At 35.1% G+C, this 20,789-nt stretch overlaps 4 protein-coding genes across 4 annotated transcripts; 2 read left to right on the top strand and 2 right to left on the bottom strand.

Moving 5' to 3' along the window:
* Positions 1 to 3,634: 3,634 nt before the first annotated feature.
* On the top strand, positions 3,635 to 4,159 carry LOC133868187 (uncharacterized protein At4g04775-like). Its single transcript, XM_062305009.1, has 2 exons — positions 3,635 to 3,763; positions 3,837 to 4,159. The coding sequence occupies exons 1-2, from the start codon at positions 3,641 to 3,643 to the stop codon at positions 4,149 to 4,151; spliced, it is 438 nt and encodes a 145-aa protein (XP_062160993.1). The 5' UTR covers positions 3,635 to 3,640; the 3' UTR covers positions 4,152 to 4,159.
* A 1,410-nt stretch (positions 4,160 to 5,569) lies between these two features.
* LOC133868892 (protein FAR1-RELATED SEQUENCE 1-like) lies at positions 5,570 to 6,915 on the bottom strand. Its single transcript, XM_062305895.1, has 5 exons — positions 6,280 to 6,915; positions 6,090 to 6,176; positions 5,934 to 6,002; positions 5,723 to 5,848; positions 5,570 to 5,641 (listed from the first exon to the last, which is right to left on the bottom strand). Exons 1-5 carry the CDS (start codon positions 6,913 to 6,915, stop codon positions 5,570 to 5,572), a joined length of 990 nt encoding a protein of 329 aa, XP_062161879.1.
* A 2-nt stretch (positions 6,916 to 6,917) lies between these two features.
* Positions 6,918 to 11,933, bottom strand: LOC133868894 (protein FAR-RED IMPAIRED RESPONSE 1-like). The gene is made up of 5 exons (XM_062305896.1): positions 11,905 to 11,933; positions 9,496 to 9,579; positions 9,220 to 9,397; positions 7,406 to 8,348; positions 6,918 to 7,216 (listed from the first exon to the last, which is right to left on the bottom strand). The coding sequence occupies exons 1-5, from the start codon at positions 11,931 to 11,933 to the stop codon at positions 6,918 to 6,920; spliced, it is 1,533 nt and encodes a 510-aa protein (XP_062161880.1).
* A 6,031-nt stretch (positions 11,934 to 17,964) lies between these two features.
* On the top strand, positions 17,965 to 19,769 carry LOC133868895 (uncharacterized). The gene is made up of 2 exons (XM_062305897.1): positions 17,965 to 19,302; positions 19,389 to 19,769. Exons 1-2 carry the CDS (start codon positions 17,965 to 17,967, stop codon positions 19,767 to 19,769), a joined length of 1,719 nt encoding a protein of 572 aa, XP_062161881.1.
* Positions 19,770 to 20,789: the final 1,020 nt, after the last annotated feature.

The following is a 20,789-nucleotide window of genomic DNA, read 5'->3' on the forward strand; positions in this document are numbered from 1 at the left end:
AGATAAAAGATAAATCATTTAGGCCTCGTTTGGTTTGCGGAATAGCTATTCCGTTAGAAAAATGAATAGTTATTCCTAGGAATAGAAGGTGGCGGAATGGAATGGCTATTCCTAATCATTATTTTGGTAAGAACTCATATATTTTAATTGGGATCATATCAAAATTACTAAAAAAACCCCCACATTTAAAAAAAAATAAAAAAAAATCAAATTATTAAAAAAAAAAAACAAAAAAGAATAAGAAAAGTATAAAACCCATGGGTGGCCGACCACCCATTGGGGTGGTCGGCCGCCCACCAAGAGCCGAGGGTGGCTGCAACCACCCCCGGAGTGGTCTCCTGGGGTGGCTGCAGCGACCCCCAAAATACCTGTCGAGGGTGGCCGCGGCCACCCCCGAAGCCAACTAGGGGTGGGCGCAGCCACCCCCGATGAGAATCAAGGGTGGCACAAGCCACCCCCAAAAGCGCCGGGGGTGGTCGTACCACCCAAAAACGCCTTGGGGGTCCACCACGAGGTGTTCTGGGGGTGGTGCAACCACCCCTGGCTCCATATATGGGTTGGCCGGCCAGCCAGTGTGAGGTTTTTTTTTTTTTTTTTTTTTTTTTTTTTTTTTTTTAAAGAAATATAAAATATAAAATAAATGATTTTTCTGAAAAATATTGCCGTTACCCCAAGGAATAGGTATTCCTCTTCGTGAAGGAATAGGTATTTCAATAGAAATAACTAATCCAAGGAATAAACTCTTACCAAATAAAATAATGACTATTCCATAGGAATAGCCATTCTATTCCAAGGGTCTATTCCGCGAACCAAACGGGACCTTAGGCCTAGTTTGGGTCGTGGAATAGACTCTTGAAATGGATGAATAGTCATTCATTTATTTGGTAAGGGTCTATTCATTGGAATAGTTCTTCCCATTAGAATACATATTCCCTTACAAAGAAGAATACATATTCCCTTATAAAGAAGAATACATATTCCTCTAAAAAAGAGAGAGGAATAGCTATTCCTAAAGGAATAGTTTATATTTTCCAAAAAAAACAAGTCATTATTTTTAATTTTCTCTTAATTTTTTTTTTTTAAAAAAAAACACCTATTTACAGCGGTTGGCCGACCACCCATTGGAGTGGTCGGCCAGCCACATATGGATCCAAGGGTGGTCATTATTTCAAATAAATGTTAGAGGAATGAAAGATGAAAGATGAAAGATAAAGTTTTTTATATTAAAATAATGTTAAGGGAATCACTTTTGCTTTTGTAAAGGTAGGGTATAACTTTTGGTTCTCCTGGTGTTTCCTTAGTTTAGGGAACAACAACGCAATCTGATTCAATTAGTGAATTTTTTAGAAATTTTTCCTACATATAAAGAAGATAATGAAATTTAAGAAAGTTGATGCTACTACTCTTACACATTTTTTTGTTCATTTCTTGGGACCCCATGTGAATTCCATTGATCAAGTAGTAAATTTTTTAAAGAGATTTGCAAAATAAAAAGCAACAAATACATTCTTGAACCAGAAGTCCCAATTATCTTGGACCAAAAAATCTATAGATCACAGCTTTAATTTTAACTGACAGCAGATCTTGGCTACAACTCTCTCTTCCATTTGTAATTTGTTTTTTTCCAAATGAATAGCGGGTTCGTCCCAGCTGACCGTTACTCAGGAAATAAGCAAGTCCACTGTCCAAAGATCTTGTCGATCGCCTTAATACCGAAGCCGACAACTTGCTTTCCAAGAACATCAAGAGAACTCTTCTCTTTATTCATGAGAAATGATCTATACACTTCTTTTTCACAACATCTCCACAACATGCCAACGTGGCTTGTAATATTTTAGAGAAATGATCCCTACACTCATTTCTCACAACAGCCCCACAACAAGCTGACGTGACTGGTAATATTTTATTATTTTTTTTTGTTTTCTTTTCTTTTCTTTTTGTAAAAAAATAATAAAATATTACCAGCCACGTCAGCTTGTTGTGGGGCTGTTGTGAGAAATTAGTGTAGGGATCATTTCTCAATCTTTTATCATTTTTTTTGTTTTGTTTTCTTTTCTTTTTGTTTTGGTTCAAAACCGGTTGGAGGGAGAAATGAAATTTCATTTCCCTTCTCTCTCTGAAATCTCTCTGCCCGGATCTGCCTTCTGGCTCCCTCTCTCTCTCTCCCCCGCTCGCTCCGGTGCCGGTCGTCCCCATCCCCTTCCCTCCAAGTGGCTTTTCTCTCTGCGGTTGGCCACCCTCCACCGTCCTTCACCGGCGTTCTGCCTCGGGCAGATTTGGCGGCCAGATCCGGCCTCCGTAAAGTGCTGCTCCGTCTTCCGGTCATCCGCTGCCAGATCTGTCTCCGTAAAGTGCTGCCTCCTCCGTTGCCCAGTCATCCCCTTGCAGGCGCCGCTTCACCGGAGTTCTCCTCCGTCGAAACCGCCGCCCTCTCTCAACCTGTCTCCCGCTCGCTCACCACCAGTCGTCCCAGTCCCTCTCAGCGGCTTCTCTCTCGGCAATCGGCCACCCACCACCAGCCATCCTTCACCGGCATTCCGTCTCTGGCCGGTTTTGTCTCCGGCAACGCTAAAGAAAAAGGTTTTCTCTCTCTCTCTCTCTCTGTGGCTAGATCTGTTGGTACAAACATGGGTTTGGTTTGTTGCTTCATACAGTGGAGGGTTTGGTTTGGTTTCTTCGAAATTGACACTCAGCTTCAAAAAAAAAAAATAATAATAATAAATCTTTCTCTGCTTAAAGCATACATACATATACAGATGGGGACAATGTACCTTATTAAACGAGAGACATATAAGTTTTGGGTTTGGTTTCTTCGAAATTGACACTCAGCTTCATTTTTTTTTTTTGAAACATGTAGAGAGTTATTATTTACATGAATTCAGAGTTTTTCATTACTTGATTTTCAGAGAACTATTAGTTCTTCATCTGCTTTGTTGTTTTGAGTGTATAGCTAACAGTTTTGCCTCTGTTTTGTTGAGGTTGTAGTTTTGGTTTCATATTGTGGGAGTTGTTTTTATCTCATTGAATGTTTGAATATAGGAATTGCTTTGTAAAGTTTCTATTTTGGAGTATTTATGTCAAATTCTATTAGATACTCAATCTTCATGTATGACTGATTGTTTTATTGCTTATTGGAATCACTTTGTTAGGTTTCTGTTTCTGTTCTGGAGTAATTATGTCTTGTCTTGGATACCCAGTTTCATTTACTTGTACATATGGAAACTTGAAATTTTCTGAGTGCATGTGAAGCATTGAGTTAATGTTGCCTTGCATTGGTAGGCTGACTCTTGCTTGCATAAGGGGTGAGCATCAATGCTCTTGTAAGTAGGTGATGCTCCCCTGATCACCTTCATGTTTTGATTCATTCCTGCGCTTTAAGGCCAACATTCAGTAATGGGCTTTTAAACCTTTATTGTTGATTCAATTTTAAGAGACAATTATATAAACTCATAGCCAAGTTCTCACTCTGGTTTGTTTTAATTGTAGTATTATTTGAGTATGATATTAGGGGAAAAAAAAAAGCAAAAAAATGATCGGTTGGGAGATTAATTTGATAAAAATATATGGGCAAAGGAATGTGGACATTTTTTTTAATAATTTGTTTTTTTTTTTTTTTTTTTTTTTGAGTAGGCCCGAAAAAATGTCGGTAAATAGTGATGCGTCAATACCCCATTTATGTTACTGTGGAGTGCATGCACGTCTAAGGTACTCGTGGACTAGTGACAACCCCGGAAGAAAGTGGTATGGCTGTATAAAGTATAAGGTAATTTTAAAATTAATTAGTTTTGACTTATTTTTTTGTTAGTGGTTTATGACATTTATTTGTTTTCACACAGAAAGCTGGGGATTGTGATTTTTTTAAGTGGGCTGATAACAAAATGATTTCTTATGAGAAGAGATTGGAGGAACATATGCGAGACATGGAGAAAGGGAGACGGGCCGATATTGAGGAAGTTGAGAAGAAGACAATGGCTAATATTGACAGACTTGAGAAGCTGATTGAAACAAAACACAAGGAACAATATGAGAGACTTCGGTTGGAGTTGGGTCTATGTCAAAATAATAGAAAGATGTTTTGGTCAGCAGTAGTTATCATTTTGGGCATTGTAATTTATTTCAGTAGTATAGCGGTTCTGAAGTTAGCTACTTGATGTTAGAATGAAAGGATGGAAACATTATTAGGTTAAAAATGGTCATTGTGAGATATTTTACGTTCTTATTAGTGGAACAATAGAAATTCTGAATTTCAATTATGATTAGTATTAGTACCCGAATTTAAATTTTGAATACTGCATGAATTGTAGTATCTAGTACTACAATTTAAATGATGGAAGTTTTGGTCTTTATTCATGCAGGAGAGGCTAATCAAGGGTACTGCATTTGTTCATGAGACCTTTGGTGCCTACAAAACCATTGAAGCACTGCAGTTCCTCTTGTCTTGTTTGATCGTAAACTGCTTTTTCGTTTTCTTTTTTCTTTTCTTTTTCACTGCTTTTCACCTGGCTAGTAGTTCAGGATTGAGTTGCTTCTACATCAGCTTTCTTGTATATATATATATATACTTGAAGACATATGCATCCAGCCAAGGATATCCTTTAAAAAAAACAAAAAAACAAAAGGATTGAGTTGCTGATTTTTTTTTTTTTTTTTTTGATGCCATAGCATGTGAATCACACAACGTACGGCTTCAACATATATGGCCATAGCAGATTAGCATGTGATGGTTTTTTTTTGTTTGGTTGCTTCTCTTTGGCGGTGATAAAAACAAAAACAAGAAAGCTATAAGATTGGAAGCTATACAAGCAACAGACCAAAAACCTGCCAACCTCAATGAACCAATAGAGAGAAATAGACGATCTCAATGAACCAAAACCATATATATTCATATATATATATATATATATATATATACTTGAAGACATATGCATCCTGCCAACCTCAATGAACCAAAACCAAACAAAAGCCTAAAAAACAAGGAATAGGGTCAAGAAACAAGATTGAGTCTAACTAACAATCCCACAATAAACCGTAAAAACTCAGTCTTACAATCGCAACAACCTTGCATAACACACCAAGCAGGGAGACAAGCAAACACATACAATTCACCATAAATTCCATATATTGGCTTTTTACTTAAAATTCCTACCAAAACCATTCAACCCCCAATACAAAAATCAACTGAATTGCCAACAAAAATACCTTATGTTATCGAACAACCAATACATTGGAAAATAGTGCGGTTCCAGTAAAAGTGAAATTTGTCTACTATTGTCTGGTTTCGAATAAACTACATAACGACATACGAGTAAAGAAAAATAAAAACTGGAACCGCACACAAATAACCATTTCAAGGTGGAAGTAAACCATTCATCAGAAGACATATAGTTGACCGCACAACATCAGTAATTGTGGGCAAGATACTTATATGGTTGAGTGCGGCATAAACTTGATTGAAGATGGGCCGCACATGCATTTCAATTGCCGGATCAGTTGGGATAATGGAATTAAAAACGTCTGTCATCCAAGCAATTATTTCGGTTAGGTTGGTATTGATACAATAGGGTAAAAACTACAACAACTGAAGCAATACTTCTTGACTCAAAGGGAGAGGCTCCATAGTCAAGACCCACTGTATATCAACCTGAAAATCAGCTTTAATATTCAGACATCTAAAATCTAAAATGGATGCATTTTAATAACACAATACTATCAAGTGATTTACCTGGGAGCATAGCCAATTCACAATTGACACATCACGCATTTGTAAGGCTGTAGTGAAAGCCTCTTGGTATTTGTGTTGGCTTATCAATGTGGATAACAAATTTATGGGGTCAATCGACAAATTCACCTAATGCAAACATGATTCGTTTCCCTTATTGTACGCATATAAATTCCAGTCGAGAAACAATGACTTTAAAAAACACAAATTATACCTGAGAAAGAATAGAATGATGGTGACCACTGAAGGTGTGAGCAACTGTCGATGACGAAGCGACGGAATCCTGCAAAAACAAACACTAAATATCCTCGTGAAATATCAAATAATTACCAAAAATCAATTGATAAATAAAGAGATGTTGGCTAATCACCTGAGTACTATGATCGTGAGCTGCAGAAGGTACAGAAGGCAACGGAGATTGACTAGTGTCGTCTTGATTTTCTGTTGATTTGGAGGCCTACAATTAAAAAATGGTTTATGCAATGTGGGGAAGTACACATGTTTTTAAGCAAGAAAAATGTGGACATAAATAATATAAAAAAATAAAAAAAATCACTAACTTGATTTTTTCGTCTCTTCGTTTTAGCATTGTTGTCTCTTGGTGGCTTGCTTGATACATTGGATTTCTTCACCACTGTTTCTATAATAGCCACCTTTCTCTTTGTTCGTGGCCTCCCTTTACATGTAACCTTATGAGGACTAAGCACCTTTTGACAACTAGAAGATGCGACAATAGAAGATTGATTTTCGCAACGCCACAACTCCTTTAATTGATCCATTCTTTTCATTAGTTCCATGCAACGTTCCTCCGTGTTTACTGATGCGAGCGACAGTAATTCCTCAACATTGTTTCTCACCTTGTCATATATTTGGGCATGTGGATTATCACCAATGGCATCATAACTACTCTTAACCTTCGAATACTCTCGCTTAATATCCTTCCTCCATCTGTCAAGAACATATCTTTGTGGCAAAGTTGTCACTTTCTTTGTCCGTAACACGGAAAGTGAATGCCTACATAAGATGCCTCTTACTTCAAACAACACACATGTGCACTTCACTTCCAATTCATCTTCATTGAAGTAAACAAGAAATGTCTTTTCTATTAAATTGTCTCCAACGGCAACATATTCAATAACTTCAAACGTAGAAATTGCACCTTCACTTTTGAGATGAGAGTTATTACAGGACATCATTTTCACAAACTGATCATGTACTTCTTTGAACTTCGCATTTGTGTAAACAACTTGAAACTTTTCTCTAACTGCAAGGCGCTTATACATGGGATTGTGCGATTGAAAGAATCGAAATCAGCACGTGTCTCACTCTCGACCATTCTCCTTAAAGCATTATCATATTCATGAACAAATTCTTTCAATGTGGTTCGTGAGTGCACGTAACCATCAAAAAATGCGTTCATACTTTCACTTCGCTGTGTAGTACTCATTCCCGCCCAAAACGTATCTTTCATGTATGCCGGCACCCAAAATGTCTTATCTATATATAACCCATTCAACCATGCATTATCATGAAGATTATACTTCTCCAGAAGATCTTTCCAATTTTCCTCATATTCTTCACATGTTTGAGAGTCATACAAACATTTATTTATGGCACTCTTAATGCCATCAAAATTAGCATGTGATCCAAACTTTTCAAGCAATTTTTTCATAATGGGCCACATACAATATCTATGTCGACTTTCAGGAAAAACAATAGCGATTGCATTTTTCATAGCTCTATCCTGGTCTGTCATAATTGCTTTAGGGGCTTGGCCATTCATGCACTCCAACCAACATTTAAACAACCACACAAATGTGTCTATATCCTCGCTTAAAATTAGTCCTGCCCCCAAAAGTATAGATTGACCATGATGATTCACTCCTACAAAAGGAGCAAATGGCATGTCATAGCTATTGGTCAAATACGTTGTGTCAAACGTAATAACATCTCCAAAAAAATCATATGCTGCCCTACTCCGTGCATCCGCCCAAAAAACATTTCGTAACCTACAATCATCATCCATATCTTTCACAAAGTAGAAGCCACTATTCTGCTTTTGCATTCTTCTGAAGTAATCACAAAGTGCTTGAGCACCCCCTTTACCAAGACGGAGGTCTTTTGCCTTGTTAATATAATTCCGACAATCTCTCTCTCCAAAAGAAAGACTCTCAAACCCCCCACTTTCAACAACTAATGAATTGAAATTCTTACTCAGACGTATTCCTGCTCTATCATTTAGCTCAAGTCTTCTTTTTGCAGCATCATTAATTTTCCTATTGCTTCTAAAAAATCTCGCTTTACCCAGGCTTAACGAATGATTATGCGTCAGCACAACTTTACTCAAAAACCACATTCTATCACCACATAATTTCGCACAAATCCTAGCACCACACCCTGATCTATTAATTGTTGGAATTGGCTTCGCAACATCACTTCTTGTAACTCGCTCGTCACCTCCACGAGTACATATAAGCACTACGTAACTTTTTATACCCTTCGTTTTTCTCGAGCTTCTATGTGCTATACCAAACCCAGCTTGCTTAGCATACCTCCTATAATAAGAGCAAACTTCTTCTATTGAACTAAAAGTCATTGATGCCTTCGGTTCTTCAACTTTCTCATCATCCTTTAACACCACAGGTAGTACCACATTTTCTTCCTTATCACTCAACTCTTCATCTGAACTAAAAGTCATTAAATTCTTTGGTTCTTCAACTTTCTCATCACCCTTTAACACCACAGGTATTACCACATTTTCTTCCTTATCACTTAACTCTTCATCTGAAATAAAAGTCGTTAAATCCTTCGGTTCTTCAACTTTTTCACCCACATCTATCCAAAAAAGAATACAAAGTGTATTTATAAAAAAGCCTAGAATAATAATAAAGAAATAAAAAGAAAAAAAGTGAAAAATCTAACCATTTTGATGGTCATCTTGATGGGTTAAAGCACCGTCAAATTCACCCTCGTTATCCAAACGTGAACTTGAAGAGTCCATTTTGAAAAGTGCTATATTAAAAAGCACTACAAGTTAATTGAATGGAAAAATGTAAGAATTTGTTAATAATAATAAAATTCTATTACACATTAGAGAATTGTAGAAAGAGTAAGACTATGCCATATCATGCCCATAGAACATAAAACGTACAAATTAAAAGCCAATCCTCCAGATCTTGCCTTCAACTGTAACACAATCAAGATTCCAAAAATCAAGTAAAAGGTTTAGCATCAATCTTGTCTATTGGTTCTTGTCCACAAATTCTAATCAATGATTTAAGACAATAATAATACTCTTTACTAACAGTCTAACACGTACTACATATAATCTGCAAAGAATAATATCTTAGGATATAGAGAAATTAGCATGTTTAATCATTGATGGTTTTTAATTACTCAGACCAGATATCTATCCCTTTCAATCATTGAAGTCTTATATATCAAGAAAGATATTCCTGGTGTAAAGATTCCAGAGTGTAAGGTAAGTGTCAACTCTTTACCTGCGTATTGTAGCTTTGCAATCCTAACACAGGGGAGGCAATGCAGAATACATTCTTATTCAGAGAATCACTTGAAATATGTCTCTGGACCAAATGTCCTAGTGAATGGAAAGTCAAAAATGATGCACGGAAGTTCCCTTCTGGAATTTGATATATTGGATACCAGGCCACTGAAAACCTGAGAACCATTGATCCAAGTTTTGCAAATAAGCTAAGATCGGTTGTGAAAAAAAGAACAAGTATATTTACAATAACTAGAATTATTTTGGTACCCACCAAGATGCAGGATGTAGTTCTAGATTTGAAGGGTCACCATATATTTGATGACTAGAAGTTCCAACATCAATGAGCTCTGCAATTCTGCAATAATTAAGAAATTAACCCTTAATGTGGAATTAACACTAGGTTGCAGAACAATTTCCTATTAAAAAACAGAAGTAATGACCACAAATTTAAACCCATCAATTGATTAAACCAGTAATCAGCATTTTCTTGTTGAGTTGCAGATGTGAGAGTAATACAATATTTTATGCAGAAAAAGGAGGAAAATATAGTGGCAGATTTATTACAGAAAAAAGGCCGGCCGGAGACAGAGCCGGACTGAGACGAAATCTGCCGAAGAGGGACGTCGGACGACAGAGGAGGCCGGCCGCCGAGAGAGAACGGCGAAGAGACGACCGAATCTGCCGGAGAGAGAGGAAATATGCTGGAGAAAGAGAGAGCGAGAATCTGCCGGAGCGGGACGCGCCGGACGCCGGAAGACGGACGACAGAGAAGGGCCACCTCCGAGAGAGAAGCCGGCGACGTCACTGACCGGAGAGGAGATCTGTACGGCAGAGAGATTTTAGAGAGAGTGGGTCAGAGAGAGAGACGGGGGGAAATGAAATTTCATTTCTTCCTCCAACCGGTTTTGAACCAAAACAAAAAGAAAACAAAAGAAAACAAAAAAAATGGTAAAATATTACAAGCCACGTTGGCATGTTGTGGAGATGTTGTGAAAAAGAAGTGTATAGATCATTTCTCTTATTCATTGCGGCCCTCTCAGTTTGGCGACAGGTATGACCGTATGAATCGTCCCTCCAAAAAGAGGGTCTTTTACAAATTAACGTTTGATATATTATTTATTATATCACAGTACCTCTTGTTATATTCAAGCATTCTCATCTTTTATCTAAATCTTATTATATAACTTGTGAACTTCATAGCGTATCCTGTCATAGTTATCCCTCCCTATATTAAGTTTATTAATTTTCGACAAACTAATTAATTTTTAGAAAATTTCTTATAAATTAGTTTTTAAGAATGACATGTATCTTTAGCATATGAGAAACACATATTTTTTGACATGTATCTTTAGCATATGAGAAACACATATTTTTTTTTAATAACATGTTCTTCTCATATGCTATTTTAATAACATTAATAAAAAAAATATGTATTTCTTACGTGCTTAAATGACATGTGTCATTCTTAAAAGCTGGTTTGTAGTAGTTTGTAATCCTACAAATCAATTTGTAGGAAAATTTTGTCCAAAAAATAATGTGAAAAACACATGTTATTAAAAAAGCATGTGTAACGCCCCCAAAATTAGGTAATTGTATTTACTTAACTTTGAGAGTTACTGACAACTCCCTTAGTACATTTAACCGGTAATTGGCTAGAGGAATCACCATTATGCTTATTAGAGTAAAAATGCACGGGAAATGAAAATCATGATATGAAACTTTTTATTACTAAATTCACAAGGCATAATTATGTATTATCAATCATAAACTCAAAGCCTCCAAATAAACATTATATAACAATTATATTCAATTTACCCAAACTAGACAATATGAGTCATCCGCTTGGCATTTTCATCCCAACAAATTTTACCTCTACCATCATGAATTTCTTTTAGTTTGCAAAACATTGAAGTGTTTTACAGTGAAAGATAAATAATTGCGTAAGTCCACGAATTAGTAAATAAATAATTATAAGACCAATCATAAAATGAGCCTTAGGTAACATTTTTTTTTTTCCAGGAATCATAAACGTTAGTTTTCACAAAATGGTGTGTTGCTCCCATTATTACGCCAAATAAAAATGTAGTTTATTTTGGACAATTGATGAGACATAATTTTGGTAACAAGTACTGATATTTTAATGCAGGGAAAGAACATGCTATACATATATTAGTAAGGTCATAGCTATTCTCTATATGGTCTACTCAGGATATTAAATTATTCCTAGTAGGGTTAGCGTTGTCCCGAGGGACCTGTAATACAACACCAGTGCCCTAAATATTGTACGCATACCGTCATATACTAATAGCCTGACCGAGTTCGACCTTGGGTGGCCCACTCTACTAGCAAAGTTGTAACCGTGACCCCTATTCAAGCATGGTGCACTGGTCACAAAACAATCATTGGATCTAAGGCCCATCATCAACTCAAGTAACCTCTATGACCTTATGGTCAAGCTCGTATAGTAAGCATATGGTCGTTCTACCACACGTACCGGTTTACCATGTCATACGATGCAAAATATAGTTTATTTATTAAAATTGAAAAATAAGTATTACTCATTACGAAGCAATATAAAAACAGCAAGTTCATGACATATCATTAATGAAGAATAAAGCATGCCCAGTTCATTAACATATCACACTTTAAAATGAGACTAGTTTTGTAAGTATTTACTTACCTCAAACGCTCATCCAAAGGCCCAGACATCTCAAACTCCTACTATTGCAAAACATACCCTAATATTAAACATAATACAACGAGAGTCCTAACTAGACCACGTAAAACCCTAAACACGACCTTAGTACCCTAAACCCATTGTCGAACATTCGGTATCGGGGTCGAGCGTTCGAACAACAAAGTTCGAACGTTCGGTCAAATGTAATAAACATTCAAGAGGTATCAGAATGCATGAAAAACTCCAAACTCAAACTTAGACTATTCTCCCTTAGAACCAAGGCTCAAAATAGCTTAAATATAACATGTTAAATCATGTCAAACGTAAAGGTTTATGAAAAATAAATGTAAGCTCATAGTTTTTTAGAAAATATATATATTTTTTTTAAGAGAGATGAATTATGAATAGATCATGGTATGTTTAAGACTCATTACAACACATAATTAGGGTACTAACAATATGAAAAACGAGTTTAGAGCTCAGAGTTTACCTTAATGAAGCTGTTAGAATATATTATATCGTATTATTCTCTAGGTTTATTGTCTTTCCTATTAGGGTTTATTCCCTACCTTAATTAGTCTAGGGTTACTTGCCCACCACTCATAGCCTCTCTATAAATGGAGGTCTCTTGTAATATGCACAACACAGCACTACTCAATAACAATGTAGTCCATTATTCTCTTCCCGCTCTTTCTCTTCCGCACTTTCTCTCTTTCATATATTTCTCCGATATATTTAACATAAGCTACACCACACCAAGAACACTTCTTCTCTCTCTAAGATCTCTCACTCACTTATTAAATATGGTAGCAATTAAGGATGCCTGTGAGTGTGGAGACTTCAGAGGGGTGTGATGGTGGTTTAAATAGGCGATGGTTAAGGGGATAAGACTAAATGAGATGGATAGTTGGTTAAAATTGGTTTTCAGGCAACTTCTAACGTTTGATGTACGAGTTCGAATGTTCGGTATATTGTTTTGAACACACACAAAAGGGGTCCATCTCGAACGTTCCAAAGATGCTTCGAACGTTCAAGTTGGAGTCCATATCGAACGTTCCAATGATGGGTCGAACATTCAATTAGGGTTTACTTTATTTATTTTAGTGTAATTATTTTAGTAGATTAATGAGTTAATTATATTTTTGTAAAAAGGGTTTTAGTTATTGGTTATGTGTTAACTACTATTATTGTAATTTACAATTATATTTACCATTATTATTTAAAAATATGGTTTTTAAGGTATTGCAACATGTATCTCTCACATGATAAGGACAAATGTCACTCTTAGAGACTAGTTTGTAAGAAATTTTATGCAAATTAGTTTGTAAGAAATTTCGATATATAACAAAATTTAACATTTTAAGTGATTTTAGGGTGACTAAAAGTATTAAGGGTTAAATGCCTATGACCTCATGTGGTTTAACGACTTTATTTTTTCCCACATTAGTTTCAATTTGTATCGTAGATGGTACCTCGCTTAAAAGTAAAAATGGAAATGGTACCTCTATCCATCTTTCCTCCATAAAATTAATAGAAGTTAACGTCAATGCCCTTCAAACCAATTAAAAACTGCCAGGTGTTGTAATGAATGTTATCCGCACCTTGGTACCCTAACACGACCAAGAGCTCGCCCATGCCATCGTCTTGTTGGACCTCTTCTTCCCAACACATCTTGGCTATTTTCCCCAACATCGATTCTCATTCTCTATCTAAGCCTTCTTCTTCGTATGTCCTAACACTAATTCTCTCTTTCCGATTTTAGCTTTATCAAGAATTCATGTTTCTCATTTCACCCAAATCAGCCACATCTACCACAAAGTATAACACCCACAAAAAATAAAAAATCAATTGAAACCCCAAAACACCCTATCAACCAAAATTAAACTCAAACCCTAAATCAATTCAGAATAGAGAAGGAAACTCGTTGATTATGTTTGACACCATGAGGAGCACATGTAGGTTGTTTTTATTCAAAAATTATCAGTCTCAAATACCTAGGCCCATATCACATGGTCAGCAAGGACAACGGTTGGCAACTCTTAGGGGCAAGGACTTCTTGCTGAAAGAATCAAGAACCGAACTACTTGTGGACGAGGACAAAAGGGATAAGGTGGTGGAGACTCTGAGAACCATCGTTCGATGTACAAAAACAGTATGAAGATGAAGAGAAAGCAAACAATCAAAGATCTAAGTGACATGTAGTAACCATTTGAGTAAACCAACCAATCTGCTTTCGCTTGCGACTTTTCTTTGAGTCCACTTTTTCTTTTCCCTTTTCAACCCAAAAGTGAAAGCAACTCTAGGAGGTGAAAGAAGAAGAATAAGGTGAAGATAATGGTGGGTGCGATGTGTAGCATCCCACTCCTAACGATATAATATTGTCCGTTTTTTTGCTCTCCTAGACCAGACTTCTTAGGAGGTCACCCATCCTGATATTACCTTCACAGAAGTACGCTTAACTATGAAGTTCTGATAGGTCATGGCCAGTTGTGACTTTAAAATGCGTTGTGTCAAGAATGATGTGAATATACATATAAACATATCATCATCCCTAGTCGATGTGTGATATCACAATCACTGCCTCTTTAGACCCAACGTCCCTACTGGTGACCATTGTGACCCTCATGGGATCACTCAATTCTTGGTGTCCCAACGATTGTTCGCTGGCGACCCTCATGAGCTTGAGTACTCTCTCCTCATCTTTGGCTGATCAATGGCTTTGATACCATTTGTAACGACCCACCCCAACGACACAATATTATCCGCTTTTTTGCTTTTCCGAACCAGACTTCCTAGGAAGTCACCTATCTTAATAGGTGATAAGTTCATGACCATCACAGCTTTAAAACGCATTGTGTCAAGAAAGATGCGACTATACATATAAGCACAGACCAGACTTCCTAGGAAGTCACCTATCTTAATAGGTGATAAGTTCATGACCATCACAGCTTTAAAACGCATTGTGTCAAGAAAGATGCGACTATACATATAAGCACATTCACATCACCAAGTGATGTGGGACATCACAAGATGTTTGGGCAAGGAGAATATGATGGAGGTGGTTTAGCCACCTGTGGTTGTTATGGGGTGGCTCGAGTCACCCATTTTTTTATTTTTTATTTCTAACTTTTTAATTTTTAAAAAATAAATGATTTTTAAATAATATCAATGAGACATGTCATGTTCTGCAGGGCATTGATGTGTACTTTTGTTAATTTTATGGATGGAAGATTGACAGATGTATCATCTTTGTTTTTATGCTTAAATAAAGTATCATCTACGATACAAATTGAAACCGAAATAAGTAAAAATAAGTAGCATTTTATGACTTTTTTGTTGTTGTTTAATTCGATCCACCCAACTATCATCATAAGGCAGAAATTGACAGTTATTTGAATTTAATTAATGCCTCTATAACCTTTCTTCTTCTTCTTCTTCTTTTTTAATGTAGTCATTGAAAAGAAGAGTGAGATTTGGAAGATGAATAGTTAAGCTGTAAGCTAAAGAAACTTTCTTAAGCCCAAATATTTCAATGATAACAATAGGCATCAACACTAAAAAAAAAAAAAAAAAATTGTCAAATAAGGCACTAACAATTATAATATTACCTCATTAGTAACCAAAATTTAACATTTTAAATGATTTTAGTCTGGCTAAAATTGTTAATTAGGCAAACACATTCAATCGGTTTTATACTTAGGTGCATTTTAACTAATAATAATAAAATTTTAACTAATAATGTTAATTGAAGTAGTAGGCTGAAAATAACCAAAATTTAATATATAAAATGACTTTAGGGTGGGTAACTTGTGACAAGTAGCATTTTATGACTTTTTGTTGTTTAATGTTAATAAATTCCTCTATAACCTTTCATCATCATCGTCTTCTTCTTCTTCTTCTTTTCTTTACTTTTTTTTTTTGTTTTCTTTTCCATCATTATAATTTTTAATACTTTTTGCTACTATTTTCTAAGAAGTTTTTACGGAGATATTTTTGAAATTAAATTATAATGTAGTTATTAAAAAGAAGTGTGAGAATTGGAAACTGAATAGTTTAGTTGGAAGTTAAATTAATCTTTTAAAACCCATTTATTCCAATAACAATAATAAGCATGAAGCACTAAAGAAAAGAAAAAAAGGTTAAATAGTGCACCAAAAATAATAACATTACCACCTCAATAACTAAAGTTTAAAATTTTATATGGTTTTAGGGTGGCTAGAATTGTTTGATCAAAAAAAGAACTGAAATTTTTGATCAAAAAAAAAAAAGAAAAAAGATTTTTAAAATTAGATTATAATGTATTCATTAAAAGAAGCGCAAGAATTGGAAAATGAATATATAGTTACGTTGAAAGTTAAAGGAACTTTCTTAAGCCAAAATATTCTAATTCCAATGGCAATAATAAGCATAAGTACCAAAGTAAAAAATTGTTAAATAGTGCACTAAAAGTAATCATATTACCTCTAGAGAAACATAAATTTAACATTTTAAATGGTTTTAGGGTGGCTAAAATTGTTAAATAGGCCAAAACAAAAATTTCACTAACAATAGTTAATAAAAATTTAGTTGAAAAAGAAATAAAATTTAATCTATAAATGGCTTTAGGGTGGATACATGTGTAAATTAAGTAGCATTTTATACTATCTAGTTTGTTTAATATTGGTTTAATTTGATCTACACAACGGTCAACATATATAGAGTAGAAATAAACAGTTATTTGAATTGAATGAATTCTTCTATAATCTTTTTTTTTTTTCATATTATTTTTATATTTTTACTATTTTCTAAGACGTTTTAGAAAACAAATGTTAAAATTAAATGAGTGATGTATACACTCTCATTTCTCCACACTCTTAAGTGGCTTTGAAAATTATCATTGCATTAAAATCCAAAAAAGATCCATATCAAAGCAAAGGGTGATTTTAAAAGCCACCTAAAAGTATATAGAAGTGAGAGTGTGTGTAACATTTCTCAAATTAAATTATTTATAATGAAAGACCAGCGCCATGTGCTAGTTTTTATAATTTATTTTAGTCTTTGTACATGTACTTGCGCATAAAATTATTCTAATAGAAAAAACTGTTAACAAACTTTGCTGTCCAATTGAACCCTTATATTATGCAGTAATCAACTTTTATACCAACACCTACAACAACCAAAAAAAATAAATAAAAAAGAACCCCTTTTATACCAACAATTATATATATTGAGTAATCATGTTTGACTATCATAAATAATTCTATATAAATCGACGTACTTGTCATTCAAAATAGCAGAATATAAATATATTATATATATCTAACTCCTGCTTTTGTTTTAGCAACTTAATTAAAAACTAGGGAAAAGTATACCCTTCAAACTATTATTTCATTGTCAATTCTTGTGCTCTCAAACTACCAATTGTGTCAATGTCCCCCTCTAAACTATTAAAAAATGTCAATGTCTCCCCTAAAGCAAATAAAAATACAAAAATAACCTTAAATTTTCTTTTTAATAAAACAAAAATATCTTTATAAATTCAAAAAAAAAAAATTAAAACTTAAAAAAAAAAAATGAAAGATTGAAAAAAAACAACTTTTTTTTTTAAAAAAAAAAAAACGAGAAAAATGAAAAACCAAGGGGGTGGCCCAAACTGAAAATTATATAAAAAAAAATCTATAAAAAAAAAAAAAAAAAAAAAAAAAAAAAAACAAAAAAAAAAAAAAAAAAAGAAGAAGAAGAAGAAGAAAAACCATGTTTTTTTTTCGTTTTAATTATTTAAAAATAATAATTTTTTTTTTAGTTTTTTTTTAGAATACTCTTTTTTTTTTAATTTTTTTTAAAAATTATAATTTTATGAATAATATTTTTGTTATTTGAAGAGATATTGGCATTTTTTTAGTAATTCAAGAGAACATTGACATAATTAATAATTTAGGAAGAACGTTAATAATTGGGTTCTAGTTTGAAATTAAAGAGTATTAATTTAAAACTATCACGTACTTCTAAGTTCTCTTCATCAGGCCGGCAGGGTGAAAGAAGGGAGAAAGAAAATTAAGCAACCAATTAAAGGAATTGAAGGATATGTTTTGCTCCATCCTTACCGTAGTCGCAAAGTTCTATGATGAATGGAACATCCAAGGTTTCATTCTGTTCAGTGTCTCACTACAGGCTGTTCTAATTCTGTTTGCACCATTCAGAAAGCGCACGGGAAATGTGATTGTATTGATTTGGGTAGCTTACTTGCTGGCCGATTGGGTTGCTAGCTTTTCAGTGGGACTTATTTCCAACAGTCAAAAATATTCTCGGAAGTCTGATGATCATTCTGCTCTTCTGGCGTTTTGGGCTCCCTTTCTTTTGTTACACCTTGGCAGTCCAGATACCGTAACTGCTTTTGCTCTGGAGGATAATGTCCTCTGGAAAAGGCACATGGTTGGGCTCCTAAGCCAGGTTGTTACTGCTATGATTGTCTTCAGCCAAACTCTTCCTACAAACAGGTTATGGGTCCCTACTTTCCTTATGTTTGTCGCTGGAACCATCAAGTATAGTGAGCGAACGAGTGCTTTATTTCTTGCGAACCCGAATAAATACCGAGAATCCATTTTTGCAGCTGATTTCCAATGGGATACCTTTGAAAAGCTCATGGCCTTCTTGGAGAAATACTCTTGGAAGAAAGAGGAGGCCAAACTCCCAACTGATCAGGTAGGATTGATGGTACAAGAACCTAATAATGATCATGAAATACCGTCCATGGCGCCGCCGCCAAAGCCGGATGATGTGGGGGTGGTGTACGTTGCTTATTGCTTATTCAAAATGTCCAAGGGTCTCATCGTGGATATCATCTTGACTTCCTTCGAGCGCCAGGAGAGCCGATCGTTTTTCCAAGAAAGAGACCAGGGAGATGCCTTTAAAGTGCTAGCGGTTGAACTCAACTTCATGTATGAAGTACTTCTCTATACCAAGGTTGTCGTGGTGCGTTCATTGCCTGGGTACATTGTCCGGTTTATATCGTGGTGTGCGGTTGTGGCAGCCCTCTCAACCTTCTATTCAATAAAAAAGCATGGTTTTGGCAAGATTGATGTTGGAATTACATATACCTTGCTCTTTGGTGCCATGGGCTTTGATACAATTGCTCTGTTTATGCTGGCTTTCTCTGATTGGACTGCTGTTTCCATGACGGAGTACTTCTTGCGGCGGAGGGATAGTATTAATACCTGCAAAGCCGCTATAGGAAGATGCTTCCTCCCTCTCCCAAGATGCTTCCTCCCTCTCCTAAGATACTTCCTCCAACTCAAGAAGATAAACTGGGGGGAAGATATAGAAGAAGAAAAGAGTTTGTTGGGATGGGGTAGACGAATCATATTCCGGAGGTGGTATGAATCATTACATACATTCAACCTGATAGAATATTTTCTAAAAAACGTCCAAGAATTAAAAAAAGCCTTCCTCCCTTTGAATATTATGGACGTATATTGATATTTTGTGTCATTGAGAAATTGGGCCTTAAGGATATTTATGATCGGATGAAATATGTTTCCAAGAAACCATTAACAAAAAAGCTATGGGTTTTCATCTTTGATGAGCTGAAAAAGAAATCCGAGCTCGTAGATGATCCTGACACTGCTAAGAAGCTATATTCAGCCCGAGGGGATTGGGTTCTACGACAGAATAGTAGTGAACATGGGATTAATGAGACTAGTCGTAGCAACTTGATGTATTATATTATCGACTATGACTATGATGAGAGCCTTCTATTATGGCATATTGCTACAGAACTCTGCTATGATCATGAGGAGAGTCACGATGATAGTGAAGAAGATGATGCTAAAAATCGTCGTGAATTTTGTAAAATCCTTTCGGATTATATGTTATATCTTCTAGTTATGTAGCCCACTATGATGTCTGCTGTAGCAGGTATTGGCCAAAAAAGATTCATTGATACATGTAAAGATGCCCAAAACAACGTGAATCGGAGGACAAGAAACATATCAGGAGTATAAACAGAATTTTACTAGAAGCATTGAAGAGCTAGCGCTGAATCGGAACCCAAGAAAACAATCTCTGCTGTTTGATGCATTTGATCTGGCCAGAGAGCTAGGAAATTTGGAATGGCAGAAGAGATGGGGTGTAATGAGTCAAGTGTGGGTGGAATTGTTGTCTTATGCTGCAAGCCATTGCAGGGCCAATACTCATGCTGCTCAACTAAGCCAAGGAGGAGAGTTTTTCACATTTGTCTGGTTATTAATGTCTCATTTTGGCATAGGGGATCAGATCCAAATATTTGAGGGGCCTACAAGAGCAAATTGATTGCGGGTAAGTCAATCCAATGGCTTCTTTTTATGTATTACCATTAAAAAAAAAAAAAAATCGAGAACTTCACTTATAACCCCTGATGTTTTATCACTTTTGTAAAATGGTACCAAAAAGTATAAATTTAGAGTATCCATCTTTCAATTATTATTTTTTTTTTCAATTTCAACCATTCATTATAATTTTTCGTTAAATCCTGTCAAAATTTTCAAAATACTCCTCATTTTTTTAGGAAAAGAGAAAGAATAAAATTGCTAGGATTTAGGTATTAGTCAGAATTTAACGGAATTTACAAAAATACCCATGCCTCAATCTTTGAAAAATTTTATATTTTCTTTATAAAAATAAACACAGGGATATTTTGAAAATGTTGATAAGATTTAATGGAAAATTCTAACTGATGGTTGAAATTTGAAAAAATTGAAAAATTGATACCCTAAATTGACGCTTTTTAAAGTTTGGGTACGAAGCTTTTTTCGAAAGTGATAAAAGATCAGAGATTATAAGTGAAATTCTAAAAAAAAAAAAAAATTGAAAGATGAGCAGAAGATTCTGCTGCATGCATGTGCCATTATTTCCTTCCGGTAGGAATTGATGAG

This window comes from Alnus glutinosa, chromosome 5, assembly GCF_958979055.1.
Source record: "Alnus glutinosa chromosome 5, dhAlnGlut1.1, whole genome shotgun sequence".
Lineage (NCBI taxonomy): Eukaryota > Viridiplantae > Streptophyta > Magnoliopsida > Fagales > Betulaceae > Alnus > Alnus glutinosa.